Below are 25,279 nucleotides of genomic sequence, written 5' to 3'. Positions count from 1 at the left end.
CATTGAGTCACCTGGGGAGCTTTTTAAAATACAGATGCTCAGGCCCCACCTCCAGAGATTTTCACTTAATTCGTCTAGGGCGGGGCCCCAACAGGGATATTTTTAAAGCATTCTTGGTGATTCTAAAGCAGCATCCGGGATTGAGAACTACCCCTTAGAAGGTATCAGCAAAAATCAACAACTCTTTTTCTCTGCAGGAGCATGCACTCCCACTCAATTCTGGAATTCCCAGACTTTCTACAGGGAAAGCTGAATTGAGGCTCTGCTTCCCCAGGACTGGGTAACCCTAGATTCCACTTCCAAGCAGGCCTTCCCTGGTACCTGTTGAAATGTGGCTGCAACCCTCCTTAGTTGGAGCGATTTCCCACCCCAACCCATCCCCCACAACAGAGCTGCAAGGGGGCAGGGCAGGGAAGTTGGGTCCCTTGCTGGCCCTTACATACCTGGCTGGAAAGCATTCTCACTCCCCAGGACACCCAGATCAAACGCAGCCTGAGGTAGGCTCTCACTTTCTCCCATAGATGCCCAAGGTTAGTGCCCCTTCCCACCCCTTCCCCCCAGCCACTGCACAGGCCTCCTTTAAGAGCTGGTTTGTCAAGGAAAGGGCTTTGCTGGAGGTTTCAGCAGAGGCACTTATCCAGAAGTTGCAAGGCAGCCTCTGGGCTCTGAGTGAATCTTCCCCTTCCACGGTGACACCAGCCGCAGCCGCCCTCTTGCATATCTCTTCTTTACCTTAACAGAGACCTAGGGAATCCTTATGTCTGGCCAGGACTGTTGGGGGAAGTGAAAGAACCCCCCAACCCCCATGGGGTTGCTCACAGGGCACCTTGAGGTTGCAAGAGGGGGGCGGGGCCAGGGCTTTAGTCCTTTGGTAGGTCAGACTTTCTTGAATCCCCTCGGGTATTACTTCTGTACCTCTTAGAAGCGCTTTGCCTCAAACCCTCACCATCTGTCCACAGCTCCCTGCTGACCCATAAGAAGGAGTACTTCCTCACGTCTTCCCCCCAGTCTCTCCCCTCTGGGAAAAAAAAATCATCGAATACCCTCTGCGTACAAATTGAAAATAATTCCTAGTGAGGTGGTGATGTTCCTTCGCCTATTTTTAGTGGGTCTCTTTGTTCAGAATTTTTAGGCAGGCGCCCGGAGCGCGTGCACACACACGCGCACACACAGGCCCCGGCGGAGGTGTGGGGTTTTGGGAGGATGTCGGGGAGGGGAAGGCACACGCGGACGAATTCGTTGCCCAAACTAGGAAACAGGACTGAAAAAGCTTGCCCCCCAGCCATCCAGCTCTTCGCAGGCCTCCCGTCTCTCCTTCAAACCCGCCCGCCCGAACCTCACCCAACCCCAGGCCTCTCCCCGGGTCCCGGTGGCGTCCTCGCCGCTGCGTCCTCTGCCTCCAAAGTTACTGGGTTGTGCGAATCAATTTAGACACTTTTAAAAAAAGTAAAAGGCAAATAGCTCCATTAATCCCCAAATGCCTTCTCCCATCTGCTGCGACTTGCGCGTGCTAGGACTTGCATAATGAATGAGGCAGAGGGAAAAGTTGACGAATCAGGGTGCCGGGGGGGAGGGGGGGTGTTAGGGCTCCCGGGGAGGGGGTGAGGGCCCCTGGAGTCCGCATCGGCCGGGGCAAGGAGCGCAGCACACGGCGGAGACCCCCGCGCCCGGCATGGAGAGGTGGCGGCAGGAGAAAGGGACGAGGGAGCCCAAGGGGCGAAGCACCCGAGGTCCCGATTCCCAGGAGCTGCAACGACACTCGCTGCTCGGGGAAAGCGAGGCGGCCGCTCCAGGCAAGGCTTTTGTTCTCGCCCTCCCCTCACTCTCCGCCTCGCCCTCCCCTCACTCTCCGCCTCCCTCGCCTCATTTTCGCAAGTCGTATGAGTTGCAGGCGGCACACACACTCCTTCCCTCACGCACACGCGCGCGCGGGCTCGCACACTCACACACGCCCCCTTCCCTTTCGGGCCTGCCTGCCCCTCTTTACCCAGAGGCCAGCATCTGGAATCCATGGGATGCCAGGCACCCCCCCTCCCCAAAATCCAAGACTTTAGGACCAACCAAGAGCTCCCCAACTGCAGGTCTCAAGTCCGCCCCAACCCTCGGCGGGAGAGGGTGGCAAGAGGTAGAGGGGCTGACAGACCCCCAAACACAGACACAGACAAACATACACACAGGCTCACATCCGCAACTGTGCTGAGCCCGCGCCCCGAAGTTGCCTCCTCTTGTGACTTCCCGCTGCAGAGAGGCTAGGGAAGGGGGGGGGAGGAGAGAGAGGGGAGAGGAGCGCCCGGAAGGGACGCCGAGGGGGAGGCAGCCCACCTGGACATGTGCTCCCTTTGGGGCCGGTGCGCTTTCTCCAGCCCCAGCTTGGTGAAGATGCCCACGAGCACCATGACGGCCACCACCCCGCAGATGATGTAGACGATGAGGTTAGTCTTGTCCTTGGTGGGGTCGTGCAGGGGGTCGTCCTTGCGCGCAGGGGGCTTGCCCGTGTTGAGCCAGAGCGGCGTGTCGTAGTTGGTGCAGGTGCTCTGGTTCAGTCGCCGCTTCTTAAATGTGCAGCAGAACCGGAAGCCACAAGTCCCGCAGCAGAAGATGAAGTCGCCCGAGCTGCAGTTGAACGGCGGGTCCCACTGGCCCATGACATCGAAGTAGCCCCGGCAGAAGTCCGGCGTGGGCGCCCGAGTCGGGGGCGCGTCCGAGACCCCCGCGCCCTCGCCGGCTTTCTCCGGAGGCTGCCCCGGAGCGGTTGCCCCCCGCTAGCCACCACTACGCCGCCCAGTTGCGCCGGCTGCCCGTGCCCTGCTCGCTCCTGCGCCCGGCACACGCGGGCGCACAGCTCGGTGAGGAAGCAGCCGAGGAGCAGCCGGAGGACGCGGCGCATGGTGTCTCCCAGCTCGGGCTCGGTCGCTCGGCCGCCGCTGGAGCCGCTGCGGCCGCCTCTCGAGGCGCCGCCGAAGCTGCCGAGGCTGCTGCCGGGGGCTGCGAGCCGCCGCGGGCCGCACATGCAGGGAGCGGCGCGAGGCGCTCGGGGGTCGGCGGCCACTGCGCTCGGCTCAGCCCGCGTTCGCCTCCAGCGCGCCGCGCGCCGAGGGGCCGGCCGGGGAGGAGCGCGCCGGCCGGGCGGGGGAGGAGGAGCGGGGGCAAGCGCGGAGTGCCAGGCCGGCCGGCCACCGGCGGAGGCGGGGGCGGGAGAGCAGAGGAGGGTCCGTCTGTCCGCGCCTCCGCTCTGCCGGCGGGCTCTGGACTCGCCGCCGCGCGCCCGCTCGCAGGATCGCGCTCACCTCTCCAGCTCGCCAAGTGCGCTGGTGAGAGAGAAGCGACACTTGTGGAATGAAGGGAGGGCAGGAGGGAAGGGGGAGGGGACGAGGGCGGGCAGAGGAGGCGCGGGGCTGTGGGGGGGGGGGGGTGCGGGAGCGAGCGGGAGAGGGGCGGGGGCGCGAGGAGAGGTGACTCGGGCGGGCGGGAGCGAGTTGGGGGGCGTGCAGAGCTGAGCGAGGCGGGCGAGCGGGGAGGAGCGAGCTTTGGCAGCCGCCGGGGCCAGAAGAGCAGCTCCGCTTTCCCGCAGGTGGAGGACCGCGGCGGGACCTCCGGCGCAGTCTCGGGGCGATTAGGCTCGGCTCAGAGCAGTCCAAGGCGAAGACCGAGGCGGCTCCTCCCGGGGCTTTTTCAGAAGTGCGTGCACAGGAGCTACGGCCGGAATCTGCCCACCAGAAAAGGGGTGATCCCGAGGGGATGGGGCAGTCTAGGCGGCTTCCATCCCCAGAGGTCGGGTCAGTCTGGCCAGGTTCGGCCCTCTCAGGTGCGCGGGGCGGCCTCGCCCTTCCTCTAGCTGTGCATTCCTGCCCCGGTGCGCAACCCGGATGGCTCAACTCCCTGGGCCCAGGAGAGCACCGAGGCTGAGATGGGAAGGCGGGTGGCAAGCCCCAAGGCTCGGAGTAAGCACCCCCAGGAGAGGGGCTTGGAATGAACTCAAGGCAAAGACGCTCAGGCTGTAGGGAGGGGCAGGCGGCAAAGCCCAGGCAATGGCATGTCCTGGAAGGTCCTTCCTTGGGACTCCCCCAATCCCCCGGGCCTTCGTCCCCAGCGTTCCCAGCGCTCCACAGCGGGGCATACCGCGGCGCCGCCTCTGCGCGCCCGCAGCTGGCGCGGCGCAAGGCCTGGGCACCCAGCCTCAGCGACCCTCCCAGATCTGGAGCCCGCGCACCCGCCTCCGAAGCCGGCTGGCCTCTGTCCCCACGGAGACCCCAGGACATCCTCACCGGGGGCTGCGGAGCCCGGTCCTGCTTCCTCGATTTCCAGCCTCCTGTCGCCTCTCGGCGTTTCCAAATCTGCCCTCGCGCTCCTCGGCCAATTCCAGCCAGCCACCGGCCCTCTCCCATTTCTCCCACTTCTTCCTCTCCTCTGCTTGAATTTGACTCCCCGTAGCCCCCAGAATAGGGTTTGTACCAAAGCTGTTACACCAAATTTAGATCTCCACACGCCCCGGCGTTTTGTTTTTTAATTGCATTAACTAAGTATACACTTTGCAGTCTGCTAGGCGATATGCAGGGAAATGGTGTTTCCACCACCCTCCTCTCCATTTGGCTGCAGCCCAGGGCTTCTCAGGGCATTTTCAAAGAACCAAGAAGTTTGACCACAAGTAAAATGACTTATTGTGCTCCCCTTGATTGAAAAAGGGTAGAGGGGTTCATTGGGACTTGAGTGCGATTTTCTCAGAATGAGGAGTTTGTCTCATCGTTCCTCCTCTTCGAAGAAACATCACCTACTGCCTCCCCAAAGATCAGCCAAGAATGAGCCTGCCCTGGCAAACACACAGCAGGGCCACCTTGATACAGCATATCTAGGGAGTATGCCAGCCCCTGCAATACTTGTGTTATGGGCTGTATTATATCCTAAACCCGCATGGAGGAGGTGTGACATTGTTTCCTCCACATTCATCGAATCCATTACAACGGGATCCCCAAAATAAGACAGTGCGTGGTAGGGCCGTGTCTGACTGGCAGCCCACGCCCACCAGCACTGTGCAAGTCCCTGCAAACACAAGCACTGGTGTGTCAGAGCTAATGATAGCTGACATTTACTCTGGGCCTTACAACATACCCACGAAGCTTGCTTTTCTAAAATCACCTCCTCCAGGATGCATAAAGCCATGCCTGGCATATAGCAAATAATTTGGAAAGGTTTGCTGAACCACTGAGTGGTATCCTTTAGGTAACATGGCTAGGCCCACACAACAGAGTAAATTGTGGAGACCCAGAGCAATTAAACAAGCTGCCCGCAGTAGCTCAGCAAGCACGTGCCAGAGTAAGCATTTGAAGCCAAGAAATTTGACTCCAAAGCCTGTGTTCTAGCCATGGAGCGCAGGGCCTTCTTAAAACAGGCCTCCAAACTCCCTACCCACCTGACATTACATTACGTAGTCACATATTATACATAATATATTATATATTCATATATATAATTTGCTTATTGTCTGTCTCAGCCACCCCCATTAAAATGTAAATTCCATGACAGAATGGATCTTGCTCTCTTGCTGTGTCTCCCAGCCCCTAGAGCACCACTGGACCCAGGAAGCCACTCAAAAATGATTTATGGGATTAATTAATTAATTAAGGGTCATTTATGCAAGACGCTTAGTCCAAGAGAGGAAAGGAATACTTAGGGTGCAGTTGATGGAGTTTCTAATGCCCTGACACTTACAGAGGGGCTGGGAAGCTTCTACACATGAAATCAGAACTGCAAAGGGATCCTCCTGCAGGCTGTCTATGGGCAAAGAATCTGAGGCTCAGAGAGGTCAAGGGATTTGTCCAAGGTGACATGGTGAGTAAAAGGTTGGCTGCAGCCTGCCAGCCTCCTAGGCCAGAACTCCCCACCTCCTCCAGGCAGCCTCCCAGCAAGCATCCCGGCTGTGGACAGAGTTTAACCAGTGACATGGTGGAAGGGTAGGTCACAAAGCCCTTCCCGCAGAGGTGGGACTTTAAAGGCATTTCTAAATTGCTTAAAAAAAAAAAAAAAAGACTTAGATAAAAGAGACAAAATCTGGACCCAGAAGCCTATTTCAGAACCTGCCTCCACATCTCTGTAAAATACTGCCTGTCACCAGGGCATCTGACTCGGGGCCTCCGAGACTCCCTCTGGCTGCAGCTCCTGACTTTAATTAACGGAGACTGCCCCCTGTTTGTGACAAGGAGAGTGCAGGGCTTGTGCTCCGGAAAGAAGCAGACCGGAGCTGCCCTAGTGGCTTATTTGCCGCTGCTGCTGCCTCTGGAAGATGGCCTGAGCCTGTCCCCCAAGTCTTTGCTAAAGATTTAGAAGAGGGGGAGTCATGTTGGTTCATTTGACTTTTCAAAGGAAAAAGTCAATTTCCTCTGGATACGTCAAGTCACTAAAGCGAGTCACTACCTTCTAAGAGGTGTGTGATTATTGAAATCATGCCCCTGTTTGGAACACGTGGTTGAGAAAGCATTTCTTTCAGGGCTCCTGGGGGTTTTTATAAACTTCCTAATTGAAACACCTGGCAAGTTCACAGAAGATGAAAAATCATCATAAGCTGCACCCCACTCCCCCCACCATCACCACCACCCAAATGATTTCATACAAATGTGTGGAAATTAAAATGCACTCTTAATGAAAGTGCTTTCTATGAAAGAGATGATGGCATCATTATTTACAATGCAGCCACTTTTAATATCTAAAAGAGACTCTCATTTTCTCCTGCCTTAATTATGTCAGACTGCAATGTACACTGCAAGCAGAATGCAATTGGACTCCCCAACAATTAGAGAACTTTGTGATGTAACAAAGGATGCTTGCTTACCAGGGCGTGGCAATGTCCATAAACAGCTCAACAAATGCAGTTAGTCTAGTCGGTTAGTTGTGCCCCTGGCCTGACCCCAGTGAGTTGTTTGTTAAATTGTCCTTATCAGGTGGCTTTTAGGGTTTCTAAGCAACTATTAGCCTTGAGGAAAAAAAGATAAAAGCAGAAACAAAATGCAGCTAGCACCTTACAGGGTTCAGGCAACACACTGATTTGATGTATTTTATCCTCTTATTCTGAAGAGATGAGGGGAAGCTTAGAGAAGAAGGGAAGTGGGTCTAAAGTGTGGGTCCCCCAGACTAGATGATTTTAGTTGGTACCCCAACAAACATTTTCCATTAGGAGTTTTCTGTTGGTTTCAATATATATTAAAAAAAATTAATAGCACATCAAAGACGTGGCTTCACAGGCATCAATTCTTAAAAGGTGTCATTAATCCTTTTAAGTACATCTATTTAAAAAAATAATAAATGCAGTATAATCGGGTGTTTCCCAAATAAGGAAAACAATGCAAAGAGTTTGATATCAAAGACTGAAGTTTATGAACCGTGGGGGTTTGGGGGTCAGGCCAGGGTGTCTCAGCCTCAGCACTACTGACATTTGGGGGTTCATAATTCTTTGCTGTGGGGGGCTGTCCCATGTATTGTAGGATGTTCAGCATCCCTGGCCTCGATCCAGTAAATGTCAGTGCCACCCCTACCCCCTCAGTTGTGATGTCCAAAAATGTTGACAACCAGACATTGCCCAATGGCAAAATTGGTTAAAACTCACTTAGGTCCCTGTTTAAATCCTGGCTCCTCATATAATGTCCACAACCTTGAACAAGTCACTTAGCCTCTCGGAGCCTCAGTTTCCTCATCTACATAAGGTGGGGATAGGAAGGCTGCTTCTCCCAGTGGGGTGTCACAGACACTCCATACCCTGTGCCAAGTGCTCAGCACGGGGAACCGGGCCTCAGCAGTGCTTAATCAAGGACCTTAATTACTATTATTGCAATCAACCTAAAGGGCCTGTGAGGTGTCGGGCACTGCACTGAGTACCGTGGAAACAAATGACTGGAACAAGGATTTCAGGGTCTCCAGGGGGAGTCAGACTAGTATCTAGGCCAAACTGGCTTCATAAGTGCGTGAGAGCCCCGTGCCCAGAAGTGCCCTGTGCTTGTTTTAATGTTCTGCATTTGCCATCTTGAAATTCTGAATCATTTTTAAACAAGGGGCCCCACATTTTCACTTTGCACTCAGTCCCACACATTAGGTAGCTGGTCCTCCTGTGTGTAGGTGATGCAACTGTAGCAGAAATATAAATCTGGCTTATGGGGATTTAGAGGAGGAAATTTAGCTCCACTTAGAGAAGTAAGTAAAGAGGGCTTCTCAGTGGTGGTGACATCTGAGCAGCCTTAAGTTAAATGTATGTAAGCACTCTCAGAAACATAGCAGGAAGAATTTTGGTCGACTGTCTTTGGAAAGTAGTCCTCAAATGTTAGTCCACAGAACAATACTAATATGTGTTGATATTTTACCTGGTTTATAGAAAACTGAGAGAAAGGAAGATCAATGAAATAAGTGTTTAATAAACACCCTTCTCTATTGTCATATATTCTATTTGTGGTAGAATTCACTTTCCTTCTAAAGTAATGTTCAAATTAATAGAGGTTAGTTTTGTGCTTATCAGAGTCAGAGTTTTTGGGGTTTTTTTTGTTTGTTTGTTTGTTTGCTTGCTTGTATTTTTCTAATTTCTTATCAGGGAAAATTGGAGAACCTGTTTATCCTCACCAATTTTTGATCATTTTATTGTAGGACAAATAAAATGGGACCACTGACCACGAACTTCAGTGCCCCACAGTAATTTTTGTTTACAAGTAAGTCATAAATTGAAGCAATTATCTGACTAATTTAAGTCCCTTCAACTGTGCTGCGAAAGCAAAGTTTGGGGGTCATGCATTTTCCAGACAGCTACATTGATTAAAAGATCTAGGTGTATCCCAGAACTCAGCAGAGACCAGATGAAAACCCCACAGCTGTTGACTCCCCAGATGCATGCCTCCCTGCTCAGAGAGACCGCTCAAAATACTGCATGTATCTGTTAGCTTCTGCCATGTAACAAATCACCCCAAGACTTGGTGGCTTAAAGCAATAATTATTTGGTTACTTAATAGCTCAATGGTTTGGCAACTTCGGCTGGTCTCAGCTGGGTGGTTCTCCTAGTCTTGGTGGGATTCACTCATGCACCTGCTGTCAGCTCCCAGGTAGGCTGGGATAGCTCATCTCCACTCCATGAGGTCTCTTACTCCACCAGGCTAGCCCGGGCTTTTCCTCATACAGCTGGGTGCAGTTCAAAAGGAAAGAGAAAGCTTGCAAGCCCTACTGAGGCCCAGGGTCTGTGACATTTCACTGACCAAATCAAGCGACAAAGCCAGGCCAGATTCAAGAGGTGGAGACACAGAATTTTCCTTTCAATGGAAAGAGCTGCGAAGTCACATTGAATAGGAGCCTGCATGTAGGAACGTGTGGACAACTGCAGAGCCATTTTTGACATCAGTCTACCACATAGCTCAAATCCCATTGCTATCAACTACGGTAGGATGAAAATCTCTCTATCACTTAGACTTTCCAGCCAATAATATTCAAGAAGAAGCTGCTACACATGAATTCTACTGCAACCAAAGAAGTGATGGTGACATAGAGCTGCATAAGCTGTTTTCACCTCCGCATTCAGTACAACCCTTGGAAATAAGACAGTCCAGTGCACCCTGCTTCCAACGTGCATCCCAGCCAGGAAACTGGGAGGTAGTTGTCTACAATGCCACCCTTTACTTCAACTTCCATATCTAGTCCATCACCAAGTTCTGTCAACATTCTCTCCTAAATAAATATTGAATCCCTCCTTTCCCTTCTTCCCCATTGTCTCTGCTTTAGTTCGGGCCCTCATCATTTCTCACACTAATTGCAGTACTCTCTTGATTAGTCTACTCCCTTCTGCTCTCATCCTAACCTCTCCTATCCCCATGTCTTCATCCCAAATCCAACTGCCTTTCATTCACTTCACCAGCGTTGACTGAATGATCACTCCATCCCAAGCACTGTGCAAGGGGCTGGGAATACAATAGGTAATGAGATAGACACAGTCCTTGCCCTGATTGAGCTTATAGTCTGGCAAAGAAAAGAAGCAAGAAGACAAACGTGTTAGTCAGGATAGGTTATCTGCTGTACTAAACAATCCCCCATATCACATTGGCTTAAGACGATAAATGATGACAGTTTAGGAATCCAAGTCCCTTCCATCACGTAGCTCCGCCAGCCTGAAATCATTCACACAAGCCAAGCGGATGGAGGAGAGAGCTTGGAGGAGTGAGTGGGGCCATGTATGGCCAGACACAGAAGGAGCATGTACCATTCCCACCGTATTCCATTGGCTTAACTCAGTCGCATGGCCCCAGACATGCACAGTGGAAGCTGGGAATGGAATCTTCCCAGGTGCTCAGAGAGAGAAAGGATTGGTGATTATCTAACCAGTTCTCGCCTCAACAGACAATCATGATACATGCCGTCAATGGTGTGGGAAGAAGTCCCCTGTGGGAACCAGGGGAGGGGAGGCATTTAGCACATCCTGGGGTCAGGAAGGCAGGGTGGTCAGCTGAATACTGGACCCCAATGATGGGCAGGCCCTGATCCCTGGAACCTGTGGGTGTTACCTGTGTGGGTAAAGGAACCTTGCAGTTGTGATTAAGGTAAAGCTCTTGAGGTGGGAAAACAACCTGGATTATCCGGGAGGGCCGTAAGTACAATCATAAGTGTCTTTATAGGAGGGAAGCAAAGGGAGACTTGACCACAGAAGAGGAAAAGGTGATGTGATGATTGAGGCAGAGATGGGAGTGAAACTCTTTGAAGATGGAGGAAGGGCCCACAAGCCAAGGAATTCAGGCAGCCTCTGGCAGCTGAAACAAGCAAGGGGTCCTGGAGGCTCCAGGAGGAACCAGCCCTGCCGGCACCTTGGTTGTAGCCCTTTAAGGCTCAGTCCATACTTCTGGCCTCTGGAAATGTAGGGGAGTACTGGTAAACTGATGCAGACAGCAGTTCCTAAATTGAGTTCCAGATAACGAGCATTGTTTGTGAGCCAGGCAAAAAGACAGGGGGGCAGGGAAGAGATGGCGGTGAAGGCTAAGAGGGAGCCAATGATCAGACCTAAAAGAGTTTTGCAGGGGTTTGAATTTTAACCCAAGGACTCTGGGGAGGCTTGGCAGCAGGGAATGATCTGATCAGGACTTGTGTTTTTGAGGATGGCTCGGGTTGCTCTGTGGACACAGACCATGAGGCGCATGAAACAAGACCAAGTAGAAGGCAGTTGTGTTATTCTGGGGAGAAAGTGGGAGGCAATAATCCAGGGTTATGGCAAAGGAATAAATGAGTAAATAGGTTGACTCACCAGGACTTGGTGGTTGGCTGCCTGTGCTTCAGCTGTTGGCCAAGGGAGAAAGGGGGCATCTGCTCAGCCAGCAACCTCAGGTGCTCTGATGATCAGTGGATGGTGCCAGCTCAGCCACCCATCCAGGACAGAGACAAAATAGTGGAGGCTGAAGATGCCAGGCAGGTAGCTGGGAAACCCACGTGTGTTGTCCTCCAGATCCTACAGCTTATTACTTACTGTGGCCACCATACCCTCTACAACTAGTGTAAACAATTGTCCAAGCTCCATGGCCCATATATTAGGAAACCCAGCATTACCCTGACTCCACCCCATGATCAAGGGATTTCAATTACTCCTGATTTCTTCTAGCTCTGATTTCCCACTTCTGCTTGCACAGTTATGCAGATGTGCACTTCACAGAAGCCCCCAACCAAGGGGTCAGCTGGGGCTGACACTACTGGCCAACTAGAGCCCTCTTGGTATATATTAAAAACGATTAGATGTTTGGCATGGCTGGAACTTTGAGCATTTGAACAGAAAAGACTGGAGATGAAGGTCAGGTAAGGGGTCAGATTAAAGAGCCTGTTTCCTGTAGTTGATCTTTCCTTGTCAAAACATGTTAAGGAAAGAGTGACACGTTCAGATCTGCATCTCATGCTGAGCCACTCTGCCAGCTACTCAGATCCTCGTCATCCTCTCTGCTTCCTCCACGCGTGCAGAGAGGAGTCACAGGAGCAGGGAAGCAGAAAGGGGAAAACGGGCCCAATTTCAGAGAGAAGCAGAAATGAGACAAAAAGAGACTTGCTACACAGGCGACAGCTTTCTGGTTCCTGGGCTTTGATGGTTCTCTAGGACACTCTAGGATCCCCCAATAAAGTCCTCCCACTTTCCTCCTATTTTTGCCTAAATTAGCTCAAGCTGATACCTGCTACCCACAAATAGAAGAACCTGGTGAAGACTCCCTGTCTCCAGTTTCTCTATTAAGGCCTCACCACAGAAAAATACATCTTGTTTCTTCCCTCTGATTCCATAATTGGATAATTGGAGATGGGAGAGAGATACAGAGAGAAAGAGAAAGAGAAAGAGGGAGAAAGAAACTTACATACATACCCAAAGACATCTGTAGAAGAGTGTTCTTAATGGCATTTTTTTTTTTTTTTTGTAATGAGGAAGAATTGAAAACAACCTAAATGCCCATCAGTGAGAGATTAGCTAAATAAATGATGGTACTTTCATATCATGGAATACTATACAGCAGTTAAAAAGAATGAGCTGTTTTAAAAATCTAATAAGAACAGATAAGATATTGAGGGTAATCTTAATGATATGGGAATGCTCAGCAATGACTGTTTCATTAATTTTCTTGGGGTATGGTAGGAGCATATTGGAAGCAATGTAATTATTTTAGGATATTTGTTTTCTTATTCCTTTGTTTTGTTTTGCTTGAAATGTATTTTTTTTTAATTTTGTGATAAAGTTTGTAATAAAAAAATAAATAAAAATCTGTAACTCATTTTAGGCATTGCTGCTTTACCAATTTCTAGGATGTATTAAACATACAGTTATACATCTATGATAAAATCAAACAATCTTTAAGATATACTGTTTTTAAAAGCCAAACAAAATATAACACACTATGCTTGGAATCCAGAGTCTATCTTTGGAAAGATGCACCAGAACAGTGGTTTCCTTAAGGAATTGAAACTTCAGTGGAGGGAGAATTACTTTTCCCTGGATACATTCGTGTTATGTTGTGTATGTGTTTGTTTTTAATCCATGTGTATACTTTAGTCAAGAAAAGTAATTGATTAAAGTGGATTTTTTTTAAAGAAGAAAAAGAGGGAGGAATGGGTAGTTGAAAAGCAAAGAAGAAAAGAAAGAGCTTCGTATAGAATGGACTGGGAAGAGAAACAAAGCTGAGTTCCATCCCCAACTCTGCCATCACCAGGCCCTTGACCAAATCACTTCCCTTCTCTGGCCCTTGGTTTTTTCGTCTGGAAAACAGATCAGCAGAATTCGATGATCTCTAAGGTCCCCATGCCAAAGTTGTCTGCAATATTCACTGCCAGAGCTAATTGCTTGGACCGAACTTTCTTTCAAATTAAAGCGGTAATTGTCCTGGCTTCCCACAACAGCAGAAGATGTCACCATCATAATATAAAATGGCTTTTTCTTTATTAGAACCACCTTGGAATCTGGTGCCTCGTAGGATAGAGATAACCTAGTTGCAAATCACATTGAATAAAGATGTTTTTTGTTGTTGTTGTTAAGAGGCACATTTGGGTTCCTGACCAGCCCATCCCCACCACTTTTCTGAGCAATGTCTCTGTCCTCCCCTCTCCCCACTCCCATTCCCTGCAGTCAGAGTTGATGGTCACCTGTCCAGGAGGACCCCCAGATTTCCTCTCAAGAACTTGAACTAAGAACCCCTGAGACTCGGGACGGTGGTGTGTTGTCCCGTTACCTTAATGCTTAGGAACCAGATTAAAGGTTACATGAGGGCAAGAATTGTGACTGTCTTGTTCATTGCCATATGTCCAGTGCCCATCATTGTTTCTGGCACATAGTAGGTGCTCAGTGAATATCAGGTGAAAGAAAAAATTTATCAACCAGAGGGAAGGCCCATAACTTTTGACTGCTGCAAATTCCTGGCACCATCCCAGTTCCTTTCTTTTTAGAGAACTAGATTTCCAGGTTTTCTTTGGATTTTGGTGGGATTTATATCCTTTTTTTTTTTTTTTTTTTTAGAAAAGCCTCTTTTACCTACACAAATTTGAATAGATTTTGGATTCATTCATCCAAAAGAACTCTAAGCATTTGGTTTTTTTTCAGAAGTAACAATTTTTTTCCTTATATTACCTTCTTCCAATCAGATGCTATCAAAATTCATAGCAAGATGTTCTATGCAATAGACACTTATTGACACATATTGATCCAGGGACTATGGGAGAGCTAACAGATCAATAACTTACTGTGCCCACTATCAGGAAGCTCACAATCAGGAGGAGAAAAACAGACACACAGTTAAGTCATTCTACTTGCAGATCATACTTGTTTTAGCAAAGTACCACAAATGGGGTGGCTTAAAACAACAGAAATGAATTATCTCACAGTTCTGGAGGCCTGATGTCCGGAATCGAGGTGTCAGCAAGTTTGGTTCCTTCTGCAGACTCTGAGGGAGAAACTGTCCCAGGCCTCTCTCCAAGCTTCCAGGGGTTTCTTTGCTTGTAGATGTATCGCTCCTATGGCTGACTCCATCTTCACATGGCTTTCTCCTCTCTCTGTGTCTTCACATGGCCTTCTTATAAGGACACCAGGCACTGGATTCACGGCCCATCCTAATCCAGTGTGACTTCATTAACTTAATTAATTATGTCTACAAAGACCTTATTTCCATATAAGGAGACATTCATAGCTACTGAGGGTTTAGGACTCTGACATATCTTTTGGGAGCCACAATTCAACCCAAATCAGAGATCAGAGAGGGCTTCATAGAGAAGGTGACCTTAAAGATGGGTTTTGAAGATCAAGTAGGAGTTTCCAGGGAAAGAGTGTTCTGGGCAGAGAGAATATTTTGAATAAAGGCATGGGGGAAAGGAATGTTAGTAGCTGGTGTGGCCAAATGATGGGCTACATAGTGGAATTAGTGGAAGAACAGGCTGGAAACATGAAATGAGAATCTGGGAGTGAATTATGTGGTCTTTCATGAGATTGCAGTTCAGTGTTTCAGATTATCCAGGCCAAGAGGGATCCTCAAAAGAGCAGTGTGTTGGGCTGGTCTCAACGTGCTGAAAGGAAGGCCTGAAGCCCTAGAAACTCTATGACACAGAAGAATAAAGATGATCAGACTGCTGATCTCAGTGACAGCCACTTGTTCTATTCGAATTGTGTGTCGTTTCTCCATAAAGTGTCCAATAGACTTTATTGGTACTCACTCAGCACCACATGGAAGTGGTTTAAAATGACTCAAGCTTTGGTTTGGGCAAAGTCACCTTCTAGGCAGAATAAACTGATGGGGATATGGCTAGGTGAGTGAAAGAGGTTTTATGCACAAGGGCCAACTCTAGAAACATGGTGATCTGCTATGATGAAATTAAAATAGCTGGGAAAATGTGTACTTATACCCTGATGGGGAGAGTATAAATTAGTACCACCATCTGCAGAGAAGGGGGTAAGCACTTGACTATTAAGATATTTGCTGCATGAACCTTGAAATTAAAAAATTCTACCTTGAGAAATCAAATTAGTTCCTTGTATGCAAGTATACAGGACTGCGGACAAAAAATGTTTATTGCAACATCATTTATAATGAGAAACAACCTAAACGTCCATCAATAGGAGACTGGTTAAATAAACAGAGGAATAAATAAATAGGATAAACCACTAGAATGTGGTTACCTCTAGGCAGTGGTACTTAAGAAGATTTTTCCATTTTATGTTTTCATTTCTTATTTGATTTCTTGTGGCATGCCTAATTTTTGTAATGTTAATAAATCCACAAAGTTTTCCTAAATCAAACATAGCTTTATTGAGTCCCATGGAAAATATATATATTCTTCAATTTAAATTACTCACTTTATTGAATGAAAAAGATTAAAAAAAAAAAAAGCCTATGCCTATCTTATGCATATTTGGGGAACAAAAAATATTAAGAACTGGGCATGTTTGACAGATGGCGAAATAAGGATACCTTGTAATCTTTCATTCTGAAATTAGATGAAGACTATAGCATAAAACCAGTGTCTGTCCTCAGCTAATTGTTCACTGATAAATGCATAAAATGCATGGAAATTACTAAAGATTTACCAAGTCAGTGACAAAATTAGCCTTATTGTAGCAGACACTGTTGGTGCTCCACCCAGGTCTCTCTGGATTCCTTTCACCTTGTCTTCAGTCCCTTACCTGCTTTGGTGCACCTTTGCTTCCAATGGCATGCACAAGTAAGTCTTTGGAGGAAGAGGAGCCTCAGGCTACCAAGGAAATTTGCACGGAAGGGCCTTGGAGTTCACATTCCTTTGGGGAGCCTTTGGTCAATGACTTATGGATATGGGAGTATGAAATTCCCACTCTCTTGCCTTGAGTCAGGACAAACTCTGAGATATAACTTACACTCCAGAGTCCTGTGCAAGATCAGGTTGGAGCTGTCCACTGTGGGACTTTTCCTGAGATCCCACCTTTGCTGCGTGTGGTAGGTTGAGTTGTGCACCCCAGAAAAACATGATCTTAAACTAACCCCATTCCTGTGGGTGTGAGCCCATTGTAAACAGGACCTTCTGAAGATGTTTTTTTCAGTTAAGGTGTGGCCAAATGTGTCAGGCTGGAGTTTAATCCATATTACCAGAGCCTTAAATATATGGGGTTTAGTCCATATTATTGGAGGCCTACTGGAACCTGCAAGTGACAGAAGCCGAAAAGGAGAGAAAATCACCATGTGAGAGGAAGCAGAGACATAAGCCAAGGGACCCCAATGCTTGCCAGCAGCCAGTATCAGAACACTGCTGACCCAGGGAGAAAGCAAGCCTTCTAGCCTTGGAAACCACTGGATAAAAAATTGCTATTGTTTAAGCCAACCCATTATGTGACATTTGTCATAGTAGCTGGGAAACTGAGATTCTGAACTTCTCCTTCCTTCATCAGTTTCTCTTGCAAGTGCTTCCTTAATAAATCAGCCAATCAACTGCAATAAATTCTCATCTCAGTATCTTCTTCTGGAGAAATCAATCTCAGACAATCATCCTTACATGTTTAAACTCAAAACCAGAATCAAAAAGTACAAACATCATTGATTCAGACCAGCTGTGGAAAGGTCCAGTTCCAAGTTTGCAGAAAACTGGATGGCTCAGAACATGGTTAAGGTAGTGACAGTTTATTGATGTTTCAGCTATAGTTTTTACTGTTCAGACTTTAACTAATGAACGAGTCTGTCTATGGAAAGATGCATTGTCTTTTCATACCCACATGTCTAAGACTAGTAGGTTTCATTTAAGAAATTATGTTCTCCTAATTACATTTATCCTTGCAATTACTAACATCTGCAAAATCAATGAAAATTTTGAGTTCTTTTATTTCTTGCATCTATCTATTCTTGTTAAAAGGATAGAATTGCTCTTGCGTGTGCTTCAACCCCAAATCATTTTGCACATCAAAGGGGAGATCTCTTCATTGAGGCCCCACAAGATTGATCTGAAGATTAAATGAGGTCAGTTCAGAGACATGGCACACGGTGGACACTCAGTCCGTTAGTTATCTTCCTTCGTTCTTAAGCCATGGCATAAGAGGATATTCTAATTCTATGATCCCCGCAGTGTGGTCTACATCAGAATCACCTGGAGTCTGTACCCAATGCAGAGTCCCTGGCTCCATCCCTCTGAATCAGAATCTTTGGAAAGGCTCAGAAATAACTTTTTTTAATGACTTTTGCCTGAATTTTATGCATACTACAGTTTAAAAATCACTGACTGTGTCTTAGTTTCCTAATACTGCCATAACAAAGGACCAGAAACTGGATGGCTTGAAACAGAAATTTATTGTCTCAGTGTTTTGGAGGATAGAAGTCTGCAATCAAGGCATCAGAAGGGCCATAGTTCCTCTGAATTCTCTAGGGAAAAATCCATCCCGCACATCTCTCCTGGCTTCTGGCAGCGACCAGCAGCCCTTGGCATTCCTTAGCTTGTGGCATAACTCAATTTCTGGCTCTGTTGTTACATGGCCATCTTCTCTGTCTGTCTGTCTGTCCAGGTCTGCGCTCCCCTTCTTAGAACAACAATAGCCATATTGGATTAAGGCCCCACCCTACTCCAGTATGACCTCATTTTAATTCCCCCAACTCCATCCATAACAACCCTCTCTCCAAATAAGGTGATTCTCTGAGGTATTGGGGATTAGGACTCCAATGCATCTTTTGGGGAACCACAATTCAACTCAATACAGTCTGATTCAGTGGTTTCCAACGAGGCTGGTCATGAGAATATGAGTGTGTCAATAACTACTGTTTTGTTTGAAAATGACAGAAACTCAAATAAAACTAACTTAAGTTAAAGAATATAAAATGGGAGGATTTAATCATGAAATGAAAAAGCCCAAGGTGAGAGTTAGGTCTGGCTGGATCCAGAGACCCCAATGCTGACTTCAAGATTCTGTCTGTCTCCTCCGTCTCCTGGCTCTCTGATCTTCTCAGTTGGCTACACTCGGGGGTTCCCCTCATGAAGGAAACACAGCCACCAGCAGTTTTGTGCCTACCTTGGCCTGACAGGTAGTGACCCACAAAGACAGAAGAACTTCTCCAGCCTGGTAGTTCCAGCAAAAGTCTCCGGGAGGTGTCAGATTGGTCCAGTTTGGGTCACATGCTCATCTTTGGACCCATCTGTAGATAGGGAAGGTCTAAGTCATGTGTCTATTGCTTTGGCAGATCTATCAGTGTCCATTCCACCTAAATCCTGCAAAATGGGTTTCCCCCAAGAAGAAGTGGGGAGACTGACTGTATTGCCAAATAGATGCCAAGTAGGTAAGAGACATCACGTTCACTAGAACCAGGAACCAAGTTCCTTTAAGGCCCCTTCAGTTATTCTACTGATCACCCACATCTGGGAAGCAAAGTCTGATTGGTCTCATGGTCAGCAAGAATATGCCTATTTCCAACCCTGAGGGAATGCTGTGTGTGTGCATTTTAATCTGTGATTTCAGAGATAATATAGCAAAACTTGCAAATGCGTGTCTGTAACTTTAAGATGGCAGATTTTTTTTTTTGTTGAGTAGTTGGGGTGAGCCCCAGTGATGCAGTTACCCTAAGATGCCTCAGAAAGTCTCAAAACCACCCATCTGTCCTCATTGAGTCTTGCCTTCCCTGTGCAGGGAGAGACAGAAGTGAGAGAATAGGTTGGGTCTGGGGTCTGGGACCCAGTAAACCATGTTAGCCAGAGAATGCGAACTTGGATTGTCACCACTTAACAAATAGCAGAAGGGTTGACATTAGAAGGAGCTTCAGAAAAAAATTGTCTGCTGCTTCTCCAGGGAGACAAGTTAATGAAACATCTACCAAGCCAATGTGCTGACAGGGTCAGGGGACAAACCCAGATTCAATTAAAAGGGAAAAAACAGGTCATAATATAGATGATTTCTTGATGAAAAAAGTATTGTTGTTCAGTTAGCACAGTTTAATTTCTCCCCTGATATTTGTCAATAGAGTATCTCTCTTTTTTTGGACTGAAAAAAGAAGTACAGTCCACCCATACATACTTGTTTGTATCAGTGCTGGGGAGGAGAAGGAAGAAAGTCCATTCTTCAAACCCAGTGTCATCTTGCACAACCACCTTGCACAGAATTTAATTCTACAGCTGGGAAAAAAAGTCGAGACGAGACCCAAAAGGACCTGGAGTCTACTCTGAAAAGGGCATCAAGACACTGGGAGATGATGTGGGAAAAGTTGCTGAGAGAAGGTCCTGGTTGTGTCTTTTGTAGCCGGTGTGCTTACATCAGCATATCATATGTAAAGAGCCAAACTCTGCCTCGTTTTAATAACACGCTTAACTGCCTACCCATACACAGGAGATTATGATGCTAGCCAATTAAAAAACCTTAATCTCAAATGCAGGTATAACGAGTCAATATTTTTTAGATCAGGCAGCAGGGAGAAATCTGTAGTTCTAACACAGTACCTGAAGCATTAAAAAAAAAAGCGTTGCAACTAAAATAGCAATGATTTAGATATCAAAACCACATTTTGGGGAGGGGCATGACAGGAGAGGATGCTTAAAAGAAGACAAGTCAGCAACTTATCGGAAAATGTGGGGGACAGCAGGAAATCAGTGTGCGTGTTGGTTCCACACACACCCCCACCCCCCCCAGTCTCCATTCACCTGACAACAAACTGGCCTCCTTAGTGGTGGTTTTATGAATTTCATCTTGTGCAACACTAAATTCTCCCTGAGTGGGATGGCTGTTTAGACTTGCTTTGGTTTGCTGTCACTGCTTTTTAAAGTATCCTGCTCCATTTAAGACTGTCCTTTTCTCTCTCATACAAATAGAACTGGATATTCATTTAATCATTCATTCATTCACTCACTTGTTCATTCACTCTTTATTTGTTTGTTTGCTAGGCACTGGAGATACAGCAATGGAAAAAACAGACAAAAATCCCTGACCTCACAGAGCTTATGTCCCAGAGCAGAACCGTCCGATAGAGTGGCCATTAGCCACGCAAGCTACCAAGCACATGAAGAGTGTCTAGACTGAATTGAGATGGGCTATAAATGTAAAATGCACACATGATTTAAAAACTTTGTATGAAAAAAAGTAAAGTGTTTTCAATTATTATATCGAAGTGATACTATTTTGGGCAAGTAAAAATATGTTATTAAAATTAATTTCACCATTTTTTATTTTTACTTTACTATAACTACAAGAGAAGTTGAAATTATTTATATGTATTTCTTTTGAACAGCACTGTTCTAGAACCCCTCAGCCCCACTCCAGTGGACACTGGGCAAACATCAATGAAACTTCTTTGTGTTGCTCTGACATCTACCATCACTTTGCAAGTTTGAACTTGAGTCCAATCTTTGAGAGGTTCCAGGGCTCCACACCTGAAACTCATGGAGCTCAACCCTGGTGGTGTCAAGATTTCTCTGCATGGTTTAAAGAGCTAAGATTCCTGTAGGCCTAGACCAGAGTGACATTGTGAAGGCTACAGTTCTAGCCGTGTATATGTGTGTGTTAAATAAAACTTCTTAATGAGCGAAGTGTGGCAGCAAAATAGATCATTGATTGGAAACAAATGTCACACACAATTGTGAGCAGGAGTCAAAGATATATAAAAAAGCCTTGGCATACTGTGGAACCCCACCCCTCCCCAATTTTTTCCCTTATTACTACTTTGTTTCACTTAATGTGATCCAAATTTCTTTGATTCTTTATTTTACCATTTTATTATGAAATACATATACATAAGAAAAGTGCAAAACTTTAAAAATGAGTGTACTATTTAACATATACTCAGTAAGCAAACATCATGTAACCAACATCTAGGTCAAGAATAGAACTTTCCCAGTACCCCAGAATCCCCATCACAACTCCCTATCAATCCCCAGTCTTTTGAGATATCTCTTTCTTGCCTTCCTTTATAGATATACAACTTACATATATACATCCCTAAACAAAATAATTTCATTTTGTCTACTTTTGAACTTTATACAAATGGCATCATGCTGTATGTATTCTTTTGAATCTTGCTTCTTTGGCTCAGCATTATGTTCTTTAGATTCACCCCATAGTTGTATGTAGCTTTACCATGTTAATTTTCCCTGCCGTATAGTGTTCCACTGCATGACTACACAATGTGTTTATCCATTCTTCTGATGAGAGACATTTAGGCTGCTTCCACTTCGGGGCTACTTGGAACAAAATCCCTGCAGAACCTAGCTCTGCATCTATGTCTGAGGTTGAATAAAAGCAACTCATCTGAATCTCTCATTCGAGTCATAAAACTTCCAGAATGCACCTAAACTCTGCTCTAGCCCCAAGTTTTAAGCATTCAGTGCTATTTGACTTCAAACCCTAAGGCCTGTCCACCTCCTTAACTTTCCCACCATTCTTTACCTTCTCTTCACATAAAGAGCGATAGGGAGATTCCGATTCATGCACATTGTTGCATTTCCTTCTTGTTACTCACCAGAGCAATTCAGCTAAAGGAAAATCTGACCCATGCTTAAAACCCATCATTGACTCCCTATTACCAAGGGGATAAAGCCCCAAATCCTTAATAGAGCATCAGGGTCCTCCTTGAGCTCCCCAGTCTGATTACCAGCCACCCACACCCTCCATTTCCCCTTTTTCCATAATACTGAAAAGCCTGTAGCTCCCAGCACGCTCTGTGGATCCCCCTATCTCCATGCCTTTGGCCATGCTATTCTCTCCTTCTGGAATAACTTTCCCAAATCTTGTTTTCCATGCAAACTTCCTCCCATCCTTCAAGACTCAACTCAAACATCATCTCCTCCAGAAAACCCTGCTTCTTGCTGCTCCCCCAACCCCTTGGCCAGGCCGGGTACCTTTTGCTTGCACCCCCACGTCACCACGCACTGCTCCTTCTCCAGCCGTGCATCACCCTGTTATCACTGGCTGTGCCCCTCCACACCGCGCTGAGAGCTCGTTCTCATTTATCTTCGTGTCTTCGGTGTTAAACACAGTGCCACACACTTGGTAAGTGCTAAGTAAATATTAGTTGAATTGAAATGAAATTGGCATTTGAACTCTGCTTAGCTTGGAAGAGGCTGGCTCGCTGCATTCAGGCGTGAAGACGGTGCCCAGGACCCAGCTGCGGGGCCGCCGTTCGCTACGTTACAGATGGCGCCTCCTGCAGTTGCTGTTCATGGCGGCCCTGCCAACCTCCATCCCCAGTCCTCCTGCTAGTGCTGCTTCTAGTCGAGGAAAATATGTTCTTCATCTCACCCACCCTCTCCCTCATCCCTGTCCTCTGAAACTAGAGATGCTACCTCAATTTAATTAGAATCACACACTGTAGAATCACCTAATACCACTCTGGTAAATCACTATGTCCTTAAAAGACGTTTCTCTCTTAATGAAGGCAGACCCTCCGCTGAGAGCACGTATTTCAAGCAGAACACAGCCAATGTTTATACAGATATACAGCTTATGCTTGATAATTCAGTATTCTACTGTACCTCAGGGTCATCTTACAAAATACAAAGGAATCACCTTACCATACCCTAAATAAAGTGGAAGGTATTAGATTAAAATTTTATTAGCGGAACTCAGAAATATACTAGAAGATCCACTTTTAAAATATCTGATAGGTTTGATTTCTTTTTATGTGCTTCTCCCTTTAAGTCAAAAAAGCAGGGCATGAAGTCCAGTTAGTTACAGATGCCAGCTGGCTGGGTAGTTGAAGATAGAGAATTTATTACAATTTGCAGAGGAAAGCATGGAGAGAGAAGTCAGAGGTGTAGAATGCTCTCTCTCACTCTTGCCTGCCCGTGGCAGACATCACTCATGATTCCAGAGTTCATTTCCTCTGAGGCTGGCAGAGCTGCCTCTCCTTTTTGAGATGGCCTTCTCAGCCACCACCAGAGGTGAAATGCATTTGCCATTTCAGATGGAAAAAGTACAAGAAATGTTAAGGCAAAGGGTCATTCCTTGTGTTTTCTAAATTGGGTAAGAGTAGATTGTAGCCAATACCAGCCTCCATGCATGCTCCATGGTTTCCCTTATCTCCATATTGACACACTGGATGTCAGTATGAAGCTGGAGCGTGACTAGGTCTTTCTGGTTTCTCCAGCCTACACCAGTTTTTCTCCTCTCTGGTTGTTAACAGTCCTTTTAGTTGGTGCCAGAGAGTTTAGTGCTCAACTTGATTCTCAGTTCCTTGGGAGCAGGGGCAGTGTCTTAATTTGCTGCAGACATGGCAGAATGCTGAGCACCGAGAGTAGATTCCCATTTAAGTTGTCCCTCTTTGGAAGAGCCTTTCTCTCTCAATAAGCTTCTAGGAAAAAACATCTAAATAAAAAATGTAGGTGAGAGATTAAGCTAAAACAACAACAAAAATGTTTTCCCTATCTCATCAAGTCTAACATCGTCAAACCTTTTATAGTCAAAGGGTGGGGAGAAATCAATTCAGACTATCCGAATTTCAGAAGACATCCCATTAACACTGAGTTTAATAATTTAATATTTCAAATCACCCTTCCACACCTCTTACCCAACAAGAATATTAATGTCCAATCTTTGTAATGCTCTGAATTTAAAATTCTGCCCTAGTCTTTCCCTGGAACACTCCCTTCTGTTAATGTAAGGACTTGCTCTCCCTAAGGTTTGCTTGTTCCCTCACTTTGCTCTGGTCGTTCACTCCGTCTGAGATTCTTTTCCTCTTCCATCTCCCCAAGTCCCAGCCCTGCCTGGCCTTCCACGCCAACCCGGGGGCTCCCTCTGCTTTGCAGCCTCTCCTGACTCCCTGGTGGAATTGTTAGGCTCACGGAATATTCTCTGCCACACACGTTGGGTTTCGATCCCATGGCACTTAAGAACATGGGCTCAGGAGCCTGGCAGAACCCGGGTCAGAATCTTGGCCTTGCCACTTACCAGCTCAGTGGCCTCAAGCAAAGTCCTTCACTTCTTTAGGCCTCCATTTCCTCATCTGTAAAATGGAGATACAAATAGCATCTACCTGAAGGAGTTCTTCCAGGGACTAAAAAAAATGATGAATACAAACTACTTCACAGCTGGGCACACTTACTTAATTGTAATTATTGTTATGTAATCTGATATCGGTTTATAATTTTAATACGTGGCCTTACACATTGCACACTTTTAAGACTATGTCTTTATCTCCTGTAGTACATTTCAAGCATCCCGAAGGCATGGGTGAATTAATTCTCCACAGCTGTGTCAGTTACCTCTTGTTGGGTAACCAGCCACCCCCAAACTTAGTGGCTTAAACTAACACCATTTATTTAGTGTAGGGGCCCTTAAACTTCAGCAGGCATCAGAGTCACTTTGAGGGCTTGCTAGATCACTTGGGCCACACCCCTAGAATTTGCAATTCAGTCGTTCTAAGGGGAGCCTGAAAATTAGCTTTTCTGACGGGTTCCCAGATGATGCTGATCTGGGCTGGGGAACACACTTGGAGAACCATGGATTTAGCCCAGGGTCAAGTGGGTTGGTGATCTGGGCAGGGCCACTCCTGCATCTGTGGTCAGCTGTGGTCCACCGCTGAGCTCTGTTTCCGGGGTTGGCCGGCTGCCAGCCCAGGTACCACGAGTGGCTGGGCCACGTGTCACTCATGGTTCAGCAGATCAGCTCAGGATTGTTCAGACAGAGGTCACAGGTTTCAAGAGAGAGCAGAAGCTGCACGTCCTCCTGGGTCTGTCACTGTTGTTGTGTGCTATTGTTTAAAGCCGATCACAAGGCAAGCCCAGACTCGGGGAGGGGGACATAACTCCACCTGCTGATGGGAAAACTGGAAAGCCACATTGCAAAGGGATGGGGCTAGAGAGAGGCACAATCTGTGGCCCTGTTTTCAATCTACCTCCCCATTACTGA

At 46.8% G+C, this 25,279-nt stretch overlaps 1 protein-coding gene across 1 annotated transcript in view; it reads right to left on the bottom strand.

Annotated features, from left to right (window-relative positions):
- Positions 1-3,317, bottom strand: part of SHISA9 (shisa family member 9) — a 273,530-nt gene extending 270,213 nt beyond the window's left edge. Inside the window, 3 exon segments of the mRNA XM_037814994.1 lie at positions 2,323-2,726; positions 2,728-2,766; positions 2,768-3,317. Of these exon segments, the coding sequence (XP_037670922.1) occupies positions 2,323-2,726; positions 2,728-2,766; positions 2,768-3,010 (686 nt within the window). The 5' untranslated portion in view covers positions 3,011-3,317.
- Between the last annotated feature and the right edge of the window lie 21,962 nt (positions 3,318-25,279).

This window comes from Choloepus didactylus, chromosome 21 (assembly GCF_015220235.1).
Source record: "Choloepus didactylus isolate mChoDid1 chromosome 21, mChoDid1.pri, whole genome shotgun sequence".
Taxonomy (NCBI): Eukaryota; Metazoa; Chordata; class Mammalia; order Pilosa; family Megalonychidae; genus Choloepus; species Choloepus didactylus.
The sequence above is the reverse complement of the archived record's forward strand: the minus strand, read 5'-3'. Positions and strand labels throughout refer to the sequence as shown.